The following is a 20,769-nucleotide window of genomic DNA, read 5'->3' as shown; positions in this document are numbered from 1 at the left end:
AAATAGTTGTTCTCTTGGAGAGACCTTTTTTTCTATTCAATATAGCCCCATGTTATTTTTACTCCTTTAATACCAGCATCTCAGTGAATGCTTGCATGTTCAGTATGCCCTTTAAAGGAAATTTCTGTTATGAAATAACAGAACAAAGGTCAGAATTTACCCAGAAAACTTTTGACTACTCACCTGGTGAAGTGGCATGAGAATTTCTCTCACTTGGATATTTTTCCTGCATGGCCATTGACACGGTTTATTTGAGCCAACTGTAGAATGAAGGAGCAACCAGTCAGATCTCTCCACTGTCTTTTAATTCCCTGTAACTTACTCCCATTCAACTGAAATGATCAAAATCACACAGAGGGTTCAAGGATTCTTCCACATGTTTATTCCTAAGGATATTTTTTAAGGCAAAACAACTCCCAATACTCCACACCCCACTTTTCTTTCTAAAGCAAGGAGAGAAAAACCTAGAACCAACACTGATTCTACATTGTCCTAGAACCCCCTCCAATTGTTGCAAAAATTATAAGTAATAATACTTTTAATAAACTTTGCCATGGATCTTCTTAGCCATGGGAGCAGGATGGGCGGGTGGGGTGGAAAAAGAACTAAATAACCAAACCAATAATTAAGTATTATGGCTTCAATTATGATTAACATAAACAAATTCCCTGATTCTTCCAGTAATGAGAGTTAGTCACATGACGCACAAAGATAGAATTCTTGGTCATTAGCAGAATCCCACTCCTTAGCTGGGAACATGAGGTTTTCTTCTCATTGCTCCACTCCTTAAAACATTTATATTTACTCTAATGTAGGTTCTGAGAATTCAGCATAAGTCTGATTACAATCTGTGTAAGCAAAAGCTTTAATTAACTGTAACTAATAATAGCAAATAATAATATCTTATATTTGCATAATACTTGAGAGGCAGTACAGAGGAGTGGGTCACAATATGGATTTTTTTAAGACTATTTTATTTATTTACTTTATTGGCTTTTTGAGAGAGGAAGAGAGAGGGAAAAAGGAAGAGGGAGAAAGAGAGAAACACAGATGTGAGAGAAACATAGATCAATTGCCTTCTGTCCACCCCCTACCGGGAATCGAGCCCAAAGGCTGGACATGTGCCCGACCAACTGGGAATCAAACCAGCGACCTTTTGGTGCATGGGATGACACTCAACCAACTGAGCTACACCAGCCAGGGCTCACAGTATGGACTCTTGATCAGACAGCTTAGGTGTGAAGCCTGACTTAGCAATTTATCTGCTGTATAACTAGGTTAAATTTCTCTCTGTTCTTCAGTTCCTTCATATAAAAATGAAGATAAAGACAGGACCTAATTCATGCTAATTCATTTAGAATTAACTTACAACAGTCCCTGACACATATTAAGGGCTTTATTAATGTTATTTTAATTATACATGTCAATAAAAAGTGGCACAGTACGGTCCCTGAAAGATAAAATATAAATGTGGAAACTTTGAATTCATAAGAGTCAGCAAAGTGTTTGGGACAAACTGCTGAAAGAACAATTCTTAGAGGTAAAATTAAAACTTTGGAGGGAAAAAAAAGCTATATAGTACTATTTCTCTAATGTACTTTACTGACCTCTACAGTTTTCTCTTAGTAACAACTACCCAAACCCTCACTAATTCACTGCATTTACAACAGAAATCCCAGGTCTTCACATACTGGGTAAGAGAAGTTTTGCTCAGTAATAAAAGCTTCAATTTATGGCTAGTATCATTCAATGTGTTAATGGTGACACAAAAAGTTTAGATTACCTACCTCTAGTAATACCAGTCAATATTAAAATCCTTTTCTTCACCCCCTTCTTTAAAGTAGAACAAAATGACAGGCCCACTGGATTCTGAGACCTTTCCAAATTTAGATAAATTGAAATAGAATGACAAAAGAACTTTCAGTTAAACAAAGAGTTACCTTATGACTCAGCAGTTCCACTCCTAGATATATAATATATTCAAAAGAAATAAAAACAGAGGCCCACATAAAATCTTATACATGAGTACTCATAGCTGCATTATTTATAATAGCCAAAAAGTAGAAATGTCCACCAACTGATGAATGGTCCCCGGTTTGATTCTAGCCAGGGGCATGTACCTCAGTTGCAGGTTCCAACTCCAGCCCTGGTCCCAGAGGCAACCAATCCATGTGTCTCTCTCACATTGATGTTTCTCTCTCCCTCACTCTCTCTGAAAAGCAATGGGAAAAAATATCTTCGGGTGAGGATTAAAAAAAAAAGGTAGGAGTGAATGGAGGCAGACAGAAAAAAAGTGACCAGCATTGATGGCTTCTACCTTCAACGCCTTTTAAACTACAGAAATATTCATTCATTCAATAAGTTTGCATGTGTTCAGTACTTAATCAAGCACTGAGCTAAACACTCTGTAGGAATTATGTCTTATGTTTAATGCTCATCAAAGCTATGAGGTAGTTAGAATTATTATCCTCATTTTCTGGATGAAGAAATAAAAACTGAGAGGTGAAGGTTATATAGCTAGGAAGAGGCTTCACAGCCAGGACTCTGCTCTAATGTTACAGGAGTCTAATCAGCATTCTTTCTGTGTGTCACAAAGAGAAATAAAGTAAGTTCTAAGGCACTATAAATTGAAGTTTCTGCCTCAGACACAGCCAGATCTGCAAGCTCCAGAGCAGATAGGAGCAGGGATAGCTCATGTAACTTACTTTGGCCTTGGTTACCACCCAGGCTCTATTTCCCAAGTTGCTACCCAAAAATTAAATTTTGACTGTTATAAGTATTTTTCCCCTTGAAGAATTTTAATCTTAGTGTGGAACGTCACACTTGGCAGCTGTTGAGAGAACCACAAGACAGAAGGAGATTTGTAGGGATATACAGACAGCTGACACAGACACATTAAGAATCTCACACCATCACACTGTTTTCATGGACTTGATTATTCATTAAATCAGATCTAAAGGGAAGCCAAAACTTGCCAAGAAATTGCCTTGACAAGAACAAGTTCTGAAACATTATAAAATAGACAAGGCCTAAGGACAACTAATGAGGCATGGTTATCTTACTTATCTAGTATCACCACTCCTCTCTACCTAGCACACAGTATTCAATTCATTAACCAAAATTTACTGACTACTATTTGCCTAGCTATATGCCATGTGTTGAAAATATATTAGTGTAAAAGACAAACAGGGCTCTGACCTTCCCAGTTTAATATGATGAAGCAAGTATTAAATACCCTCTATTGAACAAGTAAGTTTTAACACACACTAAAAGCACCAGCTCCTCCCTGCCTAGAGCAGGGTTCCTCAATCTCAGTATTACTGACATTTTAGGTGGGATAAGTCCTTGTTGTGGAGGCAGTGCTGTACAATGTAGGATGCTTAGCAGCAACCTTGACTTCTACCCACTGGATGCCAGGAGCAATCCCTGAGTTGTGATAATCAAAAAATCTCCAGACGTTGTCAAATATCCCCAAGTGCTGTCGGTCCCCTAACTTTGATTTTTCTATTCTTTCTTCAAATCTCAGCTCAAACTTCACTTCCTCAGGGAGAGCTCCCTGTCCTCTCACACTACATCCACGCCTTCGATTCTGTGCTTTTCCTTACTCTACTCGGTGCTAACCGAGTAATTACCCGCTTAGCATCTACTTTCTCTCGGGACTGTGCGCTGTATGAAAGGACACTGCCTCCCGCCGTCCAAATGGCACAGGACAGGGCCTGTCCTTTACACAGGTACAGCAGCTGCTGTGGCGTGAAGGACGGAGTAGAAACCATGGCGATAAACACCGAAGGGGCGTGTGTGGAGCATTATATTAAGAAGCCCAAGCAGTGAGAGGCTAAGGGGGACGGCTTAGTTGCTATGCGCATGCGCTTTCGCTCTCCCACGCCGTCTCCCCGCCCCCCCCAACCCCGCAACCCCTAGAGGTAGGTAGGTCGTGCGTGTCTGAGGCTCCTCCAAGGTTTCCCAAGGTGAGGTAGGGTTTGTCAGTCCGACGGAGGTCCCCGAGGAGAGGAGGACTTACGTGTGCCAGAAAGCGGGCGACGAAATGCCTCACTCAGGGACACCAACTGCGCCCACCACGTCGGCCACAGGCAGCGATCCCGTCGCTCAGCTCTCCCAACGGCCGTTACACGCCCGCCTGGCCGCGCGCCTCAGAGCGCGCCGCCCGGCCCCACCCCTTTCTGCCCGCTGGCGACCAATCAGGAGTCGGGCCGCGCCCGTGTCCCGCCCCGGCATGCTGCGCTGGGCTCCGAGAGCAGAAGGCTCTCTCTGCGCATGACCCCGCCTCCCCGCGAGCCTTCCGCTCGGGAGCTTGCCCGGGTCTCGCCTCTGGGCGGAGTCGGGCTCACCGAGGCCTGGAGCGAGTTGCTGGGAGTGTGCAGGTCGGGAAGCGGGCCGCCAGAGCAAATCTTTCGGGGAAATCCCATCCAACCTGCCCCACCCTCCTCCCATTCCGCACCCCTAATCTGCGCTCCCAGTTGAAGCTGTAGTTCGGGTGTGGGTTACTGCCGCGTCGGGGTTAGGGCTCAGTCTGTGCCTGGGGTCAGGGCTTGGGCGGGCTTGGAGTCAGCTGGCAATTTGTCGCCAGGACTCAGGTTGAAGGATCAGTCTCGCCTTCCTACCCAAATTCAGTTCCCAGAAAAAGGAATTAAGTTCATTTACATCGATATATATTTAAGAATCATACTTGGAAATTGTTTAAAGGAGGAACAAAGCCATCAGCCAAAGGAAATTCCAGGGTATCTGGAAACCTGACTTGGGAGGAAGAGGCATTAAACAGTTGTATGATTTTGTGAGAAGAATTTATCTGATTCTTAACTTTGAAGAGCCAGACTAAAGAGCTTTAATACTGGATCAAATTCGTCTGGAGGAAGGACTCTGGGGTGTGCCCCAGGATTCTATCTCCACCCTCATATTTTAAGAATAAAGAAGGGTCCTGGCCGGTGTGGCTCAGTTGATTGAGCATCCGCTGGTGCACCGATAGGTGACAGGTTTGATTCCCGTCAGTGCACGGATGCCCAGGTTGCAGGCTGGTCCCCACTGGGGGCCTGTGCTGGAGGCAGCCAACCATGTTTCTCTTTCACATTGATGCTACTCGATCCCCCTCTCCTTTCCTCTCTAAAAAATCAATAAAATAAAATAAAAATCAATAAAGACATAAAAAAAAGAATATAGAAGGCATAAAATAGATTTCATGGATAATGAATCTGGGTGTGATATGATGGATGAATTTAGGGAGTATCCTCTGAACTTAGAAATTGTTAAAATATTAATGGTAAGGATAGGTGTCTAAATTAATAAATTTGTGGATTGATGGGTAGGAAGTAGACTGGTAGGTGATAGAAACATCCACTAGACGGCTACTATTTCTCTTGTGAAAAGCATCTGTAAGGAGGGAGGGAACAGGGACGTGTAGAGGGCTTCGAAGAATCGGGAGGATTTGAAGAGTTGATGCAGAGAATGGAAGAGGAACCTGACTGGAAACACAGTGAATTGCTGAGATTTAAATTTACAAATGGCAATAAAATAATATTGAATGTCAACTGTAATTGAAAAATAAAATTAAAAAAAAGAAAAATAATTTACAAATAGCAAACATATATTTTAAAAGGAACTTACAGTACCAATTTTAAAATGTGAATGACTTCTCATTTATATTTTAACAAAGACTTTTGGTGTTAATTTCAGAGAATATTCACGATCATATTTTAGATATGAGATGTTCTTAAATCTTCAGTTACCTTATTATTTTATTTTATTATTTTTTAAAAATATGTCTTTATTGATTTCAAAGAGAGGAAGGGAGAGGGAGAGCGGTAGAAAAGTCTATGATGAGTCATCATTGATTGGCTGCCTCCTGCGCGCCCCCTGCTGGGCATCGAGCCCCAAACCGGGCATCTGACCTGACTGGGAATTGAACCACAATCTCCTGGATCCTAGGTTGACGCTCAACTGTTGAGCCATGCCCGGCCGGGCTTCATTTTTCAATAAATATGTCAATGGAACTGTCACTTGCAATGACTAAAAAAGACCAAAGTTGGCCAGATATGCCCCACCCCAACTTAAGCAAAGAAAATGAGAAAATAAACTAATTGCATCTTAGTTCTAATAAGAGCTACTGCTTTCACTTTCATTAAGTGTTGTCTGGTGGTTTATTTTAAAAGCATCTATTGTTACACAGAACAGAGGGTTTTTTAACTGGTCAACTAAGTATAGCTTAAGTTCAATAGCTTCCTTGTTCACTTCTGTTTCATTCTATTTTCTTCTTGAGATACGTAAGCATAGTATAGTCAATATTTTGCCCTTTTCCTTCAGGATTTATTTTATTTTTGTACTCCTCACCCAAGGATATGTTTTTCATTGATTCTAGAGAGAGAGAAAGGGAGAGGGAGAGAAAAAGGATGGCTGTGCTCACATTATAGGATCTTTCTGGGAATACTATCTAATTTTCCACCACCTTCTTCCCCTCTCTGGCCAGCCAGGAGAGGGGTGTGAGTGTCCCCAGGGAAAGATAGATGGAAAGGGTGTATGTGGATACTCACAAGGTAGATTGAGGGCTCCATCCCCAATAAATAGCGGTAGCAGCAAAAGCTGCCTGCTGCCCATAGCTCTGCTGGTTGATGATCCTGGAGGGCACTGGGAAAAGTCCTGGTCCAAACAGGGGAATGACAATGGCTCCAAGATAGTGGGGCACTGCTGGCACTGATGCCACCTTTCACCTGCCTGCTGAGTATATCACCCTGTCCTCAGGTGCCCAGACTTTTCTCCAGCAGACCCCAGGCGGCTTCTCTGGGGTGAAACCAATGCTGATAGGAAGGGGATGGAGGGTGGAGTTTCCCGTCAGCTTCAATCAGTGGGCCTCTAGGGATTCCCATTTAAAATGTTGAGTATTCCCAAGGTCCCTAATTGCCAGTCTTTGCTGAATAGCTGGGCAGAACTCTGGGCCTTCCAGCCTTCCCCTCCACGCAACACCAGGCACCTGAGTCTCAGAGACGTGGCTTATCTCACCTGTCTCCCAACTCCTGGGCTGAGAGTTGGCCATTTGATTTTAGAGCTAGAGACCAATCTCATTCTCTCCACATTGCACAGATTGGGAAAATGAGGACCAGTGACTTGCCTGAGGACCAGAATCTTGTCCTCCAACACATTTCTTCCTATCGCCCATGACTGCCACAGCTTTCTCAGACTCTCTGTGTTGCCTAGCTCTAAAACCTGCTGTGGCTCTCAATGGTGTTTGGTGTGGAGGTCCCAAACAGGCCTTGCAGATGCACAAGTTCCCCACCAGGCTTCATTGACCTGATCCGCAAACTCGCCCTGCTGTCTTCCAATAAGCTTCAGTGCTCCTCTCCTCTAGCAAGTCTGCCAGGACTCACTCTTGGCCCAGTCATTCTCCATTGCCCCAAGATGGAGCTTCCTGTACCTGCAGGACTTGGTCAGTGGCGACCCCATTAGACTAGGGCTCCCCAGAATGAGGACCAGTATCTTCCATCCTAAGACAGAGAGGGTAGGGCTGGCTGTCTTCTGCATCAGGCAGGAGGTCCCAACCTCCAAATTTTAGGACTCTAAGGGCAGGGATTATATCTCTACCATTAAGTCAGAATTATTTAGGGTACAAATTCTCTCTCCCATTAGACTGGAAGCTCTAGAGGGTAGTCAGTGACTCTCCCATGAGACAAATAGGCCTTTGAGAGGCAAAATCTGTCTTGCCCCAAGGGGTTGGAGATCCACCAGTCAGACACATTGATCCCAACACAAAATTTTATTGTCAATACACAGATGCCTGGCCGTACTGGCCTCACCTTTCTCCTCTTAGTTCTTGGGCCCACTTAGGCCCCATCTAGCTCTGGCCTAGAATGGGGGACTGGGGGGGGGCCCTCCTTAGGCCAAATCCCAACTGTCTTGGCCAGCACTCCCTTGCTGTAGGGCTCCCCCTCCCATCCAGCGTCCTTCTCCATCCTGGCTCCTCTGGTCCTGGGGCTCACAGGCACAGGCCCTAGAGATGACACCACCTCCATAGCCCGAGGCATCACTCCAGGTAAGGGAGAGAATGGGCTCAGGCCAGGCTTAGCCAAGTCATGCTTGGGATGCAGGAAGATGCAGCGGCTGGGTGTGTGCGCATAGGCCCCTTGGCTTCCCTCCTGCCCTCTCAGCGGCTGCTCTTGCTCTTGTACTTTTTAAGTACATTTGTGTTAGATTCCTGAACCTGCAAACCAAGAGGTCTTGTCAACACCCTGCCCTGACATGGCATATGTTCCTTACTCCACTTCTCCAGCTTCAAGGGTGCCCCATCAAGGCCTCCCAGGGAAGTCCTTCATATGTCTACCTCTAGCCTGCCTAGTATCCTCTCTGAGCTTGGGAGCCCAGAGATGGTGTGGGAAGCAGAAACTAACGTGGGTGTGTGCCTTTCTCTCCCTAGAAGCTTCCCCCTCAGGAGGAGGCTGTTCTTATGCACCCTCAACAGGACCCAGGGGTCCTCTGCCATCAGTGGGCCAAAGTATCTGCCATTAAGCAGGAACTGAGCTGGCCCAAGCCTCTCTAGGAAAGAGCAGGTTTGAGGGAACTAGAATCTGAAGGGGCTCAATGGGGGTATGTGACGGGAAGGGGCAGGGCATCTTGGAGAAGGAAAGGTGGAACCCACCCCGACTGGCAGGTTGGCAGTGACTGCTGGGGTGTAGGAGTTTAGGGGGCGGACCTTGGAATAGACAGAAACCTTGAGTAATTTGGCAGAGACTAGGCAGGGCTGGGCTGGGTAGGACGCCACCGTGGGCACAGATCGGGTAGGAGACGGAAGCTGCACCTTTTCCCTGTTGACGAGCGCAGTGATCAAGTCTTGCTGGCTAGTAATCTCATGGATGTCCACGGACGGCTTGCTCTCCATCGACTGGGTCTTGGACTTGTGCCTTTGCAACAGCTCCTCCTGCTGCTCCTGGTTGAAGCGGATGGAGTGTACCTCCTCCACTATCCTGGGGGCAGAGGGGTGAGTGTGTTCCAGGGAAAAGGGGGGCAATCCTTCCACCTTTTCCCTGGTGTTCCCCGCCCCCCATCCGCCCTCTTCACTCTGACGGAGACCCAGGCCAAGCTGCGCGTTCGCTTGTGTGGGACGGGAGGAACCGGGAAGTCTGGATTCCAGCTCCTCCAAAATGCTGGGGGACCACTGGCAAATCTCTTAACCTCTCTGGGCCTCAGGGTCTGCATTATAAAATGGTGAGGACACAAGGCCAGAAGAATCTGAGGCTGCGCTCAGCCCTAACTCCCAGGACTCGGGGGGTATCCCCAGTACCCGCCCTACATGTTGAGCTCATCTCGGATCTCTTTGTACTGCATCAAGTTCTCCTGTATTGCCTCCAGCACCAAGCAAAAGTTGTCGCATGCGTTTTCAGTGAGGTTCGACATGGGACCCCCCACAAGGGGCTCCTGGGGAAGACCAGACATCTCCAAACGGGCCACATTACAGTGCACCAGTGGCAGGTCCTTATTTCCATACTCCTCCTCGTTGACCCTCTGGGGAAGAGAAAATTGAGAGGGGACAGATAGCTCAGCCGGCACCCCCTCCCCCAGCCCCTTCCCACTTGGCCGCAGGGAGGATGACTCTCCTAGGACACCAAGATTTCAATGTCCCTCATTTCAGCTCCAACCAATCTTAGCCTCCCTACCCTGGGGGAGCTCAAGTTCAAATATACAAGCCCTTCCCCCACCTCTTTGGCAATTCTTACCCGTTTTTAAAACTTACCCCCCACCTCACTCCTGCTAAATCCCTACCCAGTAAACTTCTAAAGCCCATCTACTCTCAAGTCACAGCCCAGAGCCCTCAACACTTTGCAAAGTACTACACCCTTTACTTCCCCAATCTTTTGGAAGTTCTACCCTTGAATAAATAATACTGTAGCTAACATTTAGTGAGTACTTAGTATGTGGCAAGTACTGTTCATTTACCCATGTAGGTCTCATAATAGCCCTGTGAGGTAAATACTATTATTATTCCCATTTTACAGAAGAAATCGAGGCTTAGATTGGTTAAATGCCCTAAGGTCACCCAGGCTGCTCAGTCTGAGTTGTCATAGAAATAAGACATCTAGGAAATCTACACCCCCCCAGAAGCCCAGGTGGTAAGTTGGCACTCAAGGTGGGAATGCTGCCTCTGGGTCTCAGGCTGGGCTTTCTCCGGGCACCTGAGTGTGCCAGCACACACGCATACCCAATATGCTCAAGTCAGCACTTACGCGCACGCTCCCTCTCCTCCCTGTGCCCTCCCCATCTCACTCACCTCGATGAATCTTATTTGATTCCGTTGCCCTTGCTCTCCTGTTCTCATTATTTGCTCCAGGTTTGTGGTCACCACGACGACCAACAGGTTGATGCCAATGAAGGCACCAATGGTGATGAAGGTGGCAAAATAGAGGGCACCGGCAACCTCCATGACGTAGTCCCTGGTTTCCATCCTGGAGATGGCAGGCAGGGGCCCTGTCACTGCCCTGGCCCTCTGAGCTCAGTTTCCTCATCTATGAAATGGGGAAATTATCTCAAGGCCTACTAGGACTTCTGCTGCTTCACTGCTACTGTGCAGATCTAATGCCTACTTCTAATTGTCAGAGCAGCTGCTCTTTACTGAGCACCTGCTGTATTGCCAGACAGTGGGGTCCGTAACCCAGCCCTGCAAGGTGGGGATTTGCATATCAGCATTACCAAGTTTTGCATATCAGCATTACCAAGTTTAGTCTATTGGCTATACTCTTTCTTTTTTTTCTTTTTCTTTTTTTGTTAATATATCTTTGTTGATTTCAGAGAGAGGAAAGGAGAGGGAGAGAGAGAGAGATAGAAACACCAATGATGAGAGAGTCATTGATCAAGCCCGCAACCCGGGCATGTGCCCTGACCGGGAATCGAACCCTGATCGTCTGGATCCCAGGTCAACGCTCAACCGCTGAGCCACGCCCGGCCGGGCTATACCCTTTCTTATTATAAAAAGTAGCCTGGCCAGCATGGCTCAGTGGTTGAGCATTGACCTATGATCCAGGAGATGGAGGTTCAATTCCCAGTCAGGGCACATGCCCAGGAGGAGGGCTAGATCCCCAGTAGGGGGCTTGCAAGAGGCAGCCGATCAATGACTCATCATTGATGTTTCTAGCTCTCTCCCTCTCCCTTCCTCCCTCTGCAATCAATACATTCTTTAAAAACAGTAAGTCAAGCTTATTATAGAAGGATCACAAGGAAAATGTACGTGAAAAATCCTACCTACTGTTAATACCTGTTGTAAATCTCCCATAAAATATTTTCCCAAATAATAGTGTTCTCCCTCTCTCTCTCTCTCTCTGCATATGTGTATACTATGCCAGGTTCTATGCTAAGAGATTTACATAGATTTTCTCTATTGATCCTCACAGCAATTCATGACATAGTTAATATTGTATTATAATCCCCAATTGACAGATGAGGAAACTGAGGCTCAGAAAAGAGATGAAGTAATTTGTCCAAGGTTGCATGGCTAGTGTGGTGGAGCAAAGACTCAAAAGCCCAGTCCACCTTTATTGCACACTCTATGGTTTCTCTACTACCGAAATCATAATGGACAATTACAGCAGAAGCCCTTTACCAATTGGGCTTCTGCTCTCACATGAAGGCAATAAAAAGAAATGAGTCAGTGGTCCCAACACCCTGAAGTGGACTGGAAACAAATAGGGTTTAGACTTCATGGGAACGGGGTAAAGAACATGGCCAAGCATGACCTTGGGCAGCAGGTCTAAGGATAAATGAAACGAGTACTTCTAAGTACTCAGGAGTCCAGGCAGTTTGGTGGGCTCCAGTGTGGGCTGGGAGGCTGCCCTGAAGCCTTAGTGCAACCAGACAGCTCCTGTGCCCAAGGCCTAGCTACTAAGCTGTTTAGCACGATGGGAGAACTATGCATGAATAGGTCTCTAGTGGGATTTTGAATGGGTGGAATTTCAAGAGGAAAAGGTTTCAAGTAGTCCACAAACCCAGAGGCCCCAGCCCCAGAGGTCTTCTTTCTTCCAGTGTAAAGCCCTGACACCCCCTTCTTGCTGGGCGAACCTCATCCGCGGCCCCGGAGCTGCACTCCCACCAGAGCCCTTTTCCCTCACGGGATCCCGGCCCCTGCCTTGCCTGGATGGGCTGGGGGACCAGAAGCCCCACGGGGACTCACTGAAAGTCGCTGTAGATGTCCACCCATCCATCCTGGGTGATGCAGATGAAGAGGGTATACAGGGCAACCTGCATGTTCTGGAAATGCCTGGGCACGAATGCACCAAAGAGAGTGACCCCAAACACGGAGAACACCTGCCGAAGAGACAGAAGCCCAGCCCTAACTTCACCCAAGACTCCTGGAGATGGCACATGCAAATGAGCACTGCCAAGGGGATGACAGGGATTTGGGCCCATAGCCTCTCCTCTTCTCCAGACACCCCTGTGTCCCCAGTGCCCCGTGGCCTGTTAGGAAAGGGGAGTGGCTGGGGTGGGGGTGGGGAGGGAGAGGCACTGACCAGCATGAAGAAGAGGATGAGGGCTAGGATATTGGCCATGCCAGGCACCGACTGCAGGATGACGCGGATGATCCGGGCCAGGGGCTCCACCGCCATGCACAAATGCACGAGACGAAGGACCCTGTGGCAGAGCCTCTCAGGGATGCCCCTCAGCCCTTCCCAGGCCCCTTATCCTCACTGCCACCCAACTTGCCCAGACAGACAGAACTAACCCCCAGCTGGTAATACCACCCCATCTCTTTCCCAGGGTCCAGGCAGGTCCCCCTCTTTTCTCCAAAGTTCCCAGCTCACCTGAGTGTATAGGTGATAGAGATGGCTTTGAGTTCATTAATGAAGAACCCCAGGAACAAGATAAACATGATAAGGAAGTTGAAGATGTTCCAGCCATCCTGGGGGGTGGGGGGGGCCATCCCCAATGGGGTCTGTCAGGCCCAGCCCATAGGGACATCCTGGGTCTGCCTTCCCCCACCCCAAGGATGAGGGGCTCAATGTTCATCTCACAGCAGGACCAGTCATCTGCCATCCACAGCTGTTATTCTGTTGCTCATAAAACATCCCACCCAACAGCATGCACTCATACATGTTGACTTATACGTGTGTCAACAGCCAAGTGCAGTCTCAGAGACACACAGTGGAGACTCATATACATATAGCTAGTTCCTGAGCTGAGCACTCACCTTGGTTAATAGACTGCTGAAAATGGCCTAGCCCTACAGTTCAGTGACAGGAGAGTGTTTAGATGCTCCAGGCTTTGTGTAAAACACACTCCAATTAATAATAAAATGAAAATAAATACTAATAGCCCTGGCCCGTGTGGCCCAGTGGTAGGTAGAGCATTGGCCCATGCACCAAAGGGTCACAAGTTAGATTCCAGGTCAAGGGAACATACCTGGGTTACAGTTTCATTCCAGGTTGCAGGTTCCTTCCTCGGCCTGGTCCCGGTGTGTGAAGGAGGCAGCCAATCAATGTGTGTATGTGTCTCTCTCTCCCCCCTTCCCTCCCTCCCTCCCTCCCACTTTCTCTAAAAATCAATGGAAAAAATATCTTTGGGTAAGGATTACCAAACAAATAAATAAATAAATACTAATAAAAACATCAAGGACCACTGCTTCAGTAGCCAGTTCAGAGGTGAACTAGCTCTCACTGACAAGAGAGGCAGGAATTTTTTATAAGCCCTTTGTCCAATAAGGCACAAATTTATCTAGGAATGGGGGGGGGAGGAAGCTCACATGGGTGAAAAATTTAAGCACTACTGCTAACAAGGGGAATTTGCTCTATCTAACAAACAGTAGATGCATTTACCTTTTGACATTGGTCCCACTTCTAGACACCTGACCCACAGAAACTCTGGTACAGGTACAAACGACATTTGTATAAGGTTGAAAACAACCGAAGTGTCTAGCAGTTGGACCCTGGTTGAATAAACTATTATGCATTCATTCAATGAAGTACTGTGCAGCCATAAATAAGCAAAATTAGAAAGATCTCCATGTACTGATATTGAAACCTTGCCAGGATCCATTAAGTGACAAAAGCAAAGTGCAGAACAATGTTTGCAGTATGTTACTGCTTTGCTTATGACCGAAAAACAAACAGTGATGGGATGAACAGGAGATTAGAAATATACAAAGGCTGGGGGGGGGGGGGAGAGAAAGGGGTGAAAGGAGAGGTGTAAAAGCAAGAATCCTGTGTGTACTTTTAAATATAGTTTTCACTATTATGTATCTGTATTACATTTTTTTTAAAGACCTGTTTTTAAAGGAAAAAAATGTTCTTAAATTTCTTGGGTAGTCCAACAAACACAAGCTTTCCTGGTGTCCCACATTCAGAGCGTCTGCACCTACACATACACAAGGAGATACAAGTCTGCCTGTCTACAGATCCATCCCCCTGTCCATCCAGTATTAAACTCATACAATATATTAGACCCTGAACCAGATTCTGAAGATACAGGATTTCTGCCCTATTGGGCTCACAGATAATTTTTTTTGAGGGAGGTGGACAAGCAGTAAATTTTAACTCCAGGTGAGAGAGCTAAGCACATAGTATTAGGCACAGAGGGACACCTACCCTAGTCTGGGGGAGACAGGGAGACTTCCTGGGAGAACATTTGAATGAATCTTAAGCTGTAAGTAGGAGTAAAGCAAGTGAGTAAGAATCAGAGAGGTTTCATAGACAGGGGTGAGCATGGACAAGGACATGGAGGTGAGAAACGGCTGTGTGTGTGTGTGTTTTGGGGAATACAGCTACAATCAGTTTGGTGCAGCTGGAACAACAAAGGTGAGGCCAGGAGTGACAAGTCTGCAAAAATAAGCAGGGATACTTAGGCTTGTGCCTTGGGAAGATCTCTCGGATGGCATGAGGGGGACACAGAAAGCCATAGCAACATCCTGGTGAGGGACGACAAAGCAAGAGCTAAAACAGGGATAGCAGAGATGCGGGTGATAAGAAACTTGAGAAATATTTAGATGGCGAAATAGTGATTAATAGGTTGTGGAGGTGAGGAAGAAAAAGGAGTCACAAAGGGGTGGTTAAGAAAAAAAAAAAGGAGAGCTGGGGACAAAAGTGGGAATCCCTATGTGGCTGGGTAATATTTAAGATGTTAATTTCCAGACTCTCCTCCCTTCCCTGTATTTTTCCCTTTCTGTCTTCTCACCACCCACTGCACCACACCCATGCAACAGAGAGCAGGCTTTGTGTATGAGGACCCAGGGGAAGAGATGGGGGTGGGGAAGACAGCTTCTAACAAGCTCTGGCTTTTGGCATTGGTAGCCTGGCCCCAGATGAAAGGTTAGGGTTTGGAACATTATCTCAGCCAGGGGTGATTTTGCCCTCCAGAGGACATTTGGCAATGTCTGGGGACATTCTTGGTTGTCACAACTAGGATAGTGCTAATGGTATCTAGTGAGTAGATGCCAGGGATGCTGCTAAACATCCTACAAAATACATAGGTAGACCCCACAACAAAGAATTATCCAGGCCAAAACATCAACACTGTTGTGCTGAGGTTGAGAAACCCTGGCTTAGGGGACAAGCAGAATGACTTGGAGAAACACAAGATCCTCATGCTTGCTTCAGACCTCCTGTGCCAAGAAACCCTGGGGCTTAGCCTTGAAAGTGCAGGTCCTAAGTGCTGCTGAAAGAAATCTCAGGAAGATGAAGGAGGAATGTTCCCTCTTAGTGAATTGATGTTTGCCTACACCCTAGAGCTAGTTCTGTTAAAGAAGTGCAGGGAAACGTTCTCAAAAGCAAAGTACCTGAGGCATGTAAATACGAACCATCCTATTCTTTTTCTTCTTAATAAGCATCCTTGCTACCCGGCTGGTGTGGCTCAGCGGTTGAGCATCCACCTAGGATCCAGGAGATCCCTGTTCGATTCCCGGTCAGGGCACATGCCAGGGTCTAGGGCTCCATCCCCAGTCTGGGGTGTGCAGGAAGCAGCTGATCAATGACTCTCTCATCATTGATGTTTCTATCTTTCTCTCTCCCTTTCCCTTCCTCTCTCTGAAATCAATAAAGACATAAAAAGAAAAAATATATATATCTTTCCTATTTAAAAAAGAAAAAGCATCCTTGCAAGTCTTGTTTACCCAAAGCAGTCTTTAAGACTTTCAGACTTCAGAATTTCTGTTCTGGGTTCTACATTCTGTGTTCTATGAAGTGAAACCTCTAATCCATGGAAAGTTTATAATTCGAATTGGTCGTTCTAATAACTATACCTATTTTATTATTATTATTTTTAATCCTCACCAGAGGATATTTTTTCCATTGATTTTTAGAGAGAGTAGAAGGGACAGAGGGGGAGAGAGAAACATCGATGTGAGAGACATCAATTCCCTGCCTCTAGCAAACACCTGATCGGGGCTAGGGAAGGAACTGGCAACCCAGGTACGTGCCCTTGACCGGGAATCAAACCCGACACCCTACAGTACTTGGGCCGAGGCTCCAACCAATGAGCCATACTGTCCAGGGCCTAGTAACTATATTTAAATGGTACTTCCTTTCTATGAGAGGTATTTTTTTAAACATTTTTTAAAAATATTTTTTTATTGACTTCAAAGAGAGGAAGGCAGGGGGAGAGAGATATAGAAACATCAGTGATGAGAGAGTCATTGATCGGCTGCCTCCTGCACACCCCTACTGGGGATCGAGCCCGCAACCTGGGCATGTGCCCTGACTGGGAATCGAACCGCGATCTCCTGGATCATAGGTCGATGCTCAACCACTGAGCCATGCCGGCTAGGTGAGAGGCCTTTTTTTTGGGATTTTTTTTTTTTTTTTAAAGCCTCTTCTCAAACATGCCCAAAGGCAAAATAAATCCTTTGACTCCAGAAATCTCTTGATTCCAGGAAGCCTATTCAAACAGAGAGTTTGAGTCTTTGCCTCATTTAACTTTCAGACCCATTCCCACAGAAACACCTCAATACTCTCCAGAACAGCCGTCAGCAAACTCTAGGTGGGGCCAAATCTGTCCAGCAGCTCTTTTGTTGTAAAACCCTCAGGCTAAGAATGGTTTTTATTATTATTTTTTAATGGTTGGGGGGAAAAAAATCAAAAGAATAATACTTGGTGACACATGCAAATTATATGAATGAGGTTATTTGGAGCACAGCCATGTTTACTCATCTGTCTGGGGTCCATGGCTTCTTTGTGCTCCCACAGCAGAGGTGAGTGTTTGCAACAGAGACTGGAGGGCCTACAAAGCTTAAAATATTTATCTGACCCTTCATAGAAAAAGTTTGTTGACTACTGCTCTTGAATCCTGTAAATTAAGGTGAATGCTCTCAATCTCATTTCCTATATAAGGACACCCCAGGACATTCCTGTATAAGGTTTTCCCAGGATCACAGAATAGGGAAAGGCTGGAGCAGGGACTAGAACCCAGGGAGGCTGCACTTCTAGTACAAGTTACTGTATCAGACATCTCGGAAGCAGTCTCTCTTCCTCTCTCTCTCCACACACCTACACACACCTACACCCACCCACACCCACACACACCTCAGTCTGCAGGGCCAGGAGCCCAGGGATGGGGACTGGGTGGGGTGCAGTTCCTTAGGAGGGGTAGGGGCGATGGCGGGGTGTGGGGGGCAGGATCTCACCTTCCAGAAAATCCAGAAGCCATTTAACCAGCCAAGGAGAACCTCACAGATAAGGATGGTCAACACAATGTCATCTGTGATAGAGAAGATCTCATAATATTTCTACATGGAAGACAAAGAGAGGGGCAGAGAGGTCAGTGTAGTGGGGGACTGGGCAGGGCCAGGGATGTCGTGGGGGGGGGAAGGCCCATATTCCTGCTGCTCTTCATCCTCAGCATCTTTGTAGCTCCTTTAGAGCACACTTTGCATGTCCATGCCAGGCGCTGTGCTAAGACCATGCCAGCATCATTTTTGCTTTACTGTCACCACCATCCTACAAAGTAGGTTGTATTCTCATCTTAGAGATGGGAAACGAGAGGTACCCAAGGTCAGACAGTTAGCAGTCTTGGCCAGTGTGGCTCAGTTGGTTGGGCATTGTCCTGTGCTCTCCCTTTCTGTGTGTGAGACGATGACAGATGTTAAACAAGACAGCACATGTCAGTACTTGCTAAGCGTTTGCTATAAAGAAAATCAATCTGAAAGGCCCGTGGATCTGACTCCTAGGGAACTTCTGATGCATGTAGCCTCTTTTTACTCACTGCAAGTGGCCTGGCCAAGCCCTGTCATATTTCACCTGAATGTCCCCAACATGGCCCTGCCTGCTGCACCTTTTTCCATTCTTTTTTTTTTAAATCCTCACCTGAGGATATTTTCCCATTGCTTTTTAGAGAGAGTGGAAGAAAGAGAGAGAGAGAAACATTGATGTGAGAGAGACACATCGGTTGGTTGCCTCCTGCACATGCCCCAACAAGGGCCAGGGATTGAGCCTGCAACCGAGGAGGTATGTGCCCTTGGCTGGAATTGAACCCGGGACCCTTCAGTCTGTGGGCTGATGCTCTAACCACTGAGCCAAACCAGCTAGGGCCACCTTTTCCCATTCCTGATACTCTTCCTTCCATGGCCCACAGTGTGGCAGCCAGTGTAAGTTTTCTAAACACATGCCTGGCTATGTCACTTCCATGCCTTAAATCCTTCCCTGGCTTTCCAAATGACATAGGATAAAGGCTACCCTCCTTGACACAAAATGAAGACCTTGCCGCTGACCACCTTTCTGAACTCATCAGCCACCACATTGGACATTTAAAAAATATTGACTTTTAAATAGCACAATCCATGTAATTAGTATATGTTTTGTAAGAAAACATATCAAGGATAAGGCCAACGTCACAGTGGACTTCAGGTTGGACACATAGAACACACACGCAATTTCTTCTGTCCCAAACACTCTTCCTCACCTCTCTCTGCCTGGTCACCTTCTCATTCTTTTTTAAAAAATATATATCTTTATTGATTTCAGAGAGAGAAAGGGAGAGGGATGGAAACATCAGTGATGAGAGAGTCATTGATCGGCTGCCTCCTGCATGTCCCCTACTGGGGATCGAGCCCACAACCAGGGCATTGAATAGCGATCTCCTGGATCATAGGTAGATGCTCAACCACTGAGCCATGCTGGCCGGGCTCTATTCATTCTTTATTCTCAGCTTAAGTGTCCCTTTCTCCAGGAAGCCTTCCTTGACCCATCAGGTTTGATGCCATCTCTGAGCTCCCATGTGCTCTGGACACTCAGGCATTTATAATGACATGTTTGTGTCTGTCTGAGACAGAACTGGGTCTGCTGTGTTCATACCTGGAATCCTGACACTGAGTGCAGTGCCTGGCACAGACTGATGCTCTCTTAGTGACTACTGATTAAAATGGGATGCCCATGCCCTGGCCTGTGTGGCTAAGTTGGTTGAACATTGTCCCGTGCACCGAAAGGTTGCTGGTTCAATTCCCAGTCAGGGCACATGCCCGGTAGGGGATGTGCAGGATGCAGCTGATCGATGTTTCGCTCTCACATTGATGTTTCTCTCTCTTCCTTTCCTTTCCTCTCTCTCTCAAAATCAATAAAAAAATTTAAAATAAATAAAACAGGATACCCTTCCCTATAAGTTATCCATTTGCCTGCCTTGCTCACACCACTTCTTCTGCTCTTCCTGTACAAATGCAAAGTATTCCTCCAAGCTGGGCGCCCTCCGTCACAATATCTTCCTTTATTTCTAGACCCCTGGAGGGTCAGAGCTGACAGGCCCTTGAAGAACAGCCGATCCAATCATCATGGACAGATGAAGAGCCTGAGGCCCAGAGAGGGAAGTGTCTTACCCAGGACCCCATTAGATCAATGGGTGCAGAGCTCAGGCTAGAGTCCCACCTGGCCAAGGAAGGAGTTGGTGCGGAGTGCGATGGTGATGGCGTTGACCACCAGCAGTAGGGTCAGCAGCAGCTGAAAGGCCGGGTGTCGGAGAAGCTTCTTGACAAACATTTCAATGATGAACTCCTGTATTTCCAAGGCATCCTGGGAGAGGGCGGAGGACCTTTCTTCAGGCAGGTATCACTGCAGGAGGCCTCTGCCTGGGTGTTTGCTCTCAGTGAAGGGGGTCCCTGAGGAAGGCCACTCTGGGGGGAAGGGGCCTAAGAGGGAATCATGGAATGGGGTATCAGTGTAGAGGTCATTACCTAAATGGCTCATTGCTGGGGGATCTTTACGGGGGTCATTAGAAGGGAGACTCTTTTAGGGTCTCTGCTGGTGTGTGACTGTCATTATATAGGGGTTTCTGTGGGGGGCACTGACAGGAGGTTACTAACATATCATGGGGGTGTGACTGTAGGGATTACTGCTGGGGACTGTCCTCTGGAAGGATATTTAGAAGGCAAAAGGGACAGAGGTATTACAAGGCCTGTTGCCCCATGGGCACAGCTGCAAAAGGGTCACTGTGGGAGTGAGGTTAGCTGTAGCTCCAGCCTTGGCCTTACCTTTCTGCTAGTGATGTCTCGGCAGTTGATAAGCACTTGCTCCTCTGGCCGGACTTGGGGCTCCTGAACGAACCTCTTCTGCAAGGGTGAGGAATGGGCCCATCAGTGCGGTCCCCACCCCTCTGGATCCAGTACAGTCCTCCTGTGCCCCACCTGACTCTGGGATGCCCAGATTAAATGATGGAGCCAGACAGGGGCCACCTACCATGACATTCAAAGATCTGATCTTGGTAGTGGCCGTCTTGGCCCTTTGCTGCCACCAGTTATCGGTCATAGTTGCTCAGTCTCCTCCTACTCTTCGAAGAAACTTTATTCCAAGCGGTCTTGCTCCCCCTCGTGGTGAT

At 46.9% G+C, this 20,769-nt stretch overlaps 2 protein-coding genes across 2 annotated transcripts in view; both read right to left on the bottom strand.

Moving 5' to 3' along the window:
* CEP85 (centrosomal protein 85) overlaps window positions 1-3,928 on the bottom strand; it is a 30,129-nt gene extending 26,201 nt beyond the window's left edge. Inside the window, exon 1 of the mRNA XM_016216493.2 lies at window positions 184-3,928. Coding sequence (XP_016071979.2) covers window positions 184-238 — 55 coding nt within the window. The 5' untranslated portion in view covers window positions 239-3,928. The remainder of the gene's footprint in view (window positions 1-183) is intronic.
* A 4,218-nt stretch (window positions 3,929-8,146) lies between these two features.
* Window positions 8,147-20,699, bottom strand: CATSPER4 (cation channel sperm associated 4). Its single transcript, XM_016219108.2, has 11 exons — window positions 20,631-20,699; window positions 20,426-20,503; window positions 19,824-19,967; window positions 17,594-17,695; window positions 12,786-12,883; window positions 12,495-12,615; window positions 12,158-12,291; window positions 10,265-10,439; window positions 9,290-9,501; window positions 8,798-8,963; window positions 8,147-8,203 (listed from the first exon to the last, which is right to left on the bottom strand). Exons 1-11 carry the CDS (start codon window positions 20,697-20,699, stop codon window positions 8,147-8,149), a joined length of 1,356 nt encoding a protein of 451 aa, XP_016074594.2.
* Window positions 20,700-20,769: the final 70 nt, after the last annotated feature.

Source organism: Miniopterus natalensis, chromosome 9 (assembly GCF_054644295.1).
Source record: "Miniopterus natalensis isolate mMinNat1 chromosome 9, mMinNat1.hap1, whole genome shotgun sequence".
In the NCBI taxonomy this organism is placed as follows: Eukaryota; Metazoa; Chordata; class Mammalia; order Chiroptera; family Miniopteridae; genus Miniopterus; species Miniopterus natalensis.
Note: the sequence above shows the minus strand (reverse complement) of the source record. Positions and strands in the feature narration are given on the sequence as shown.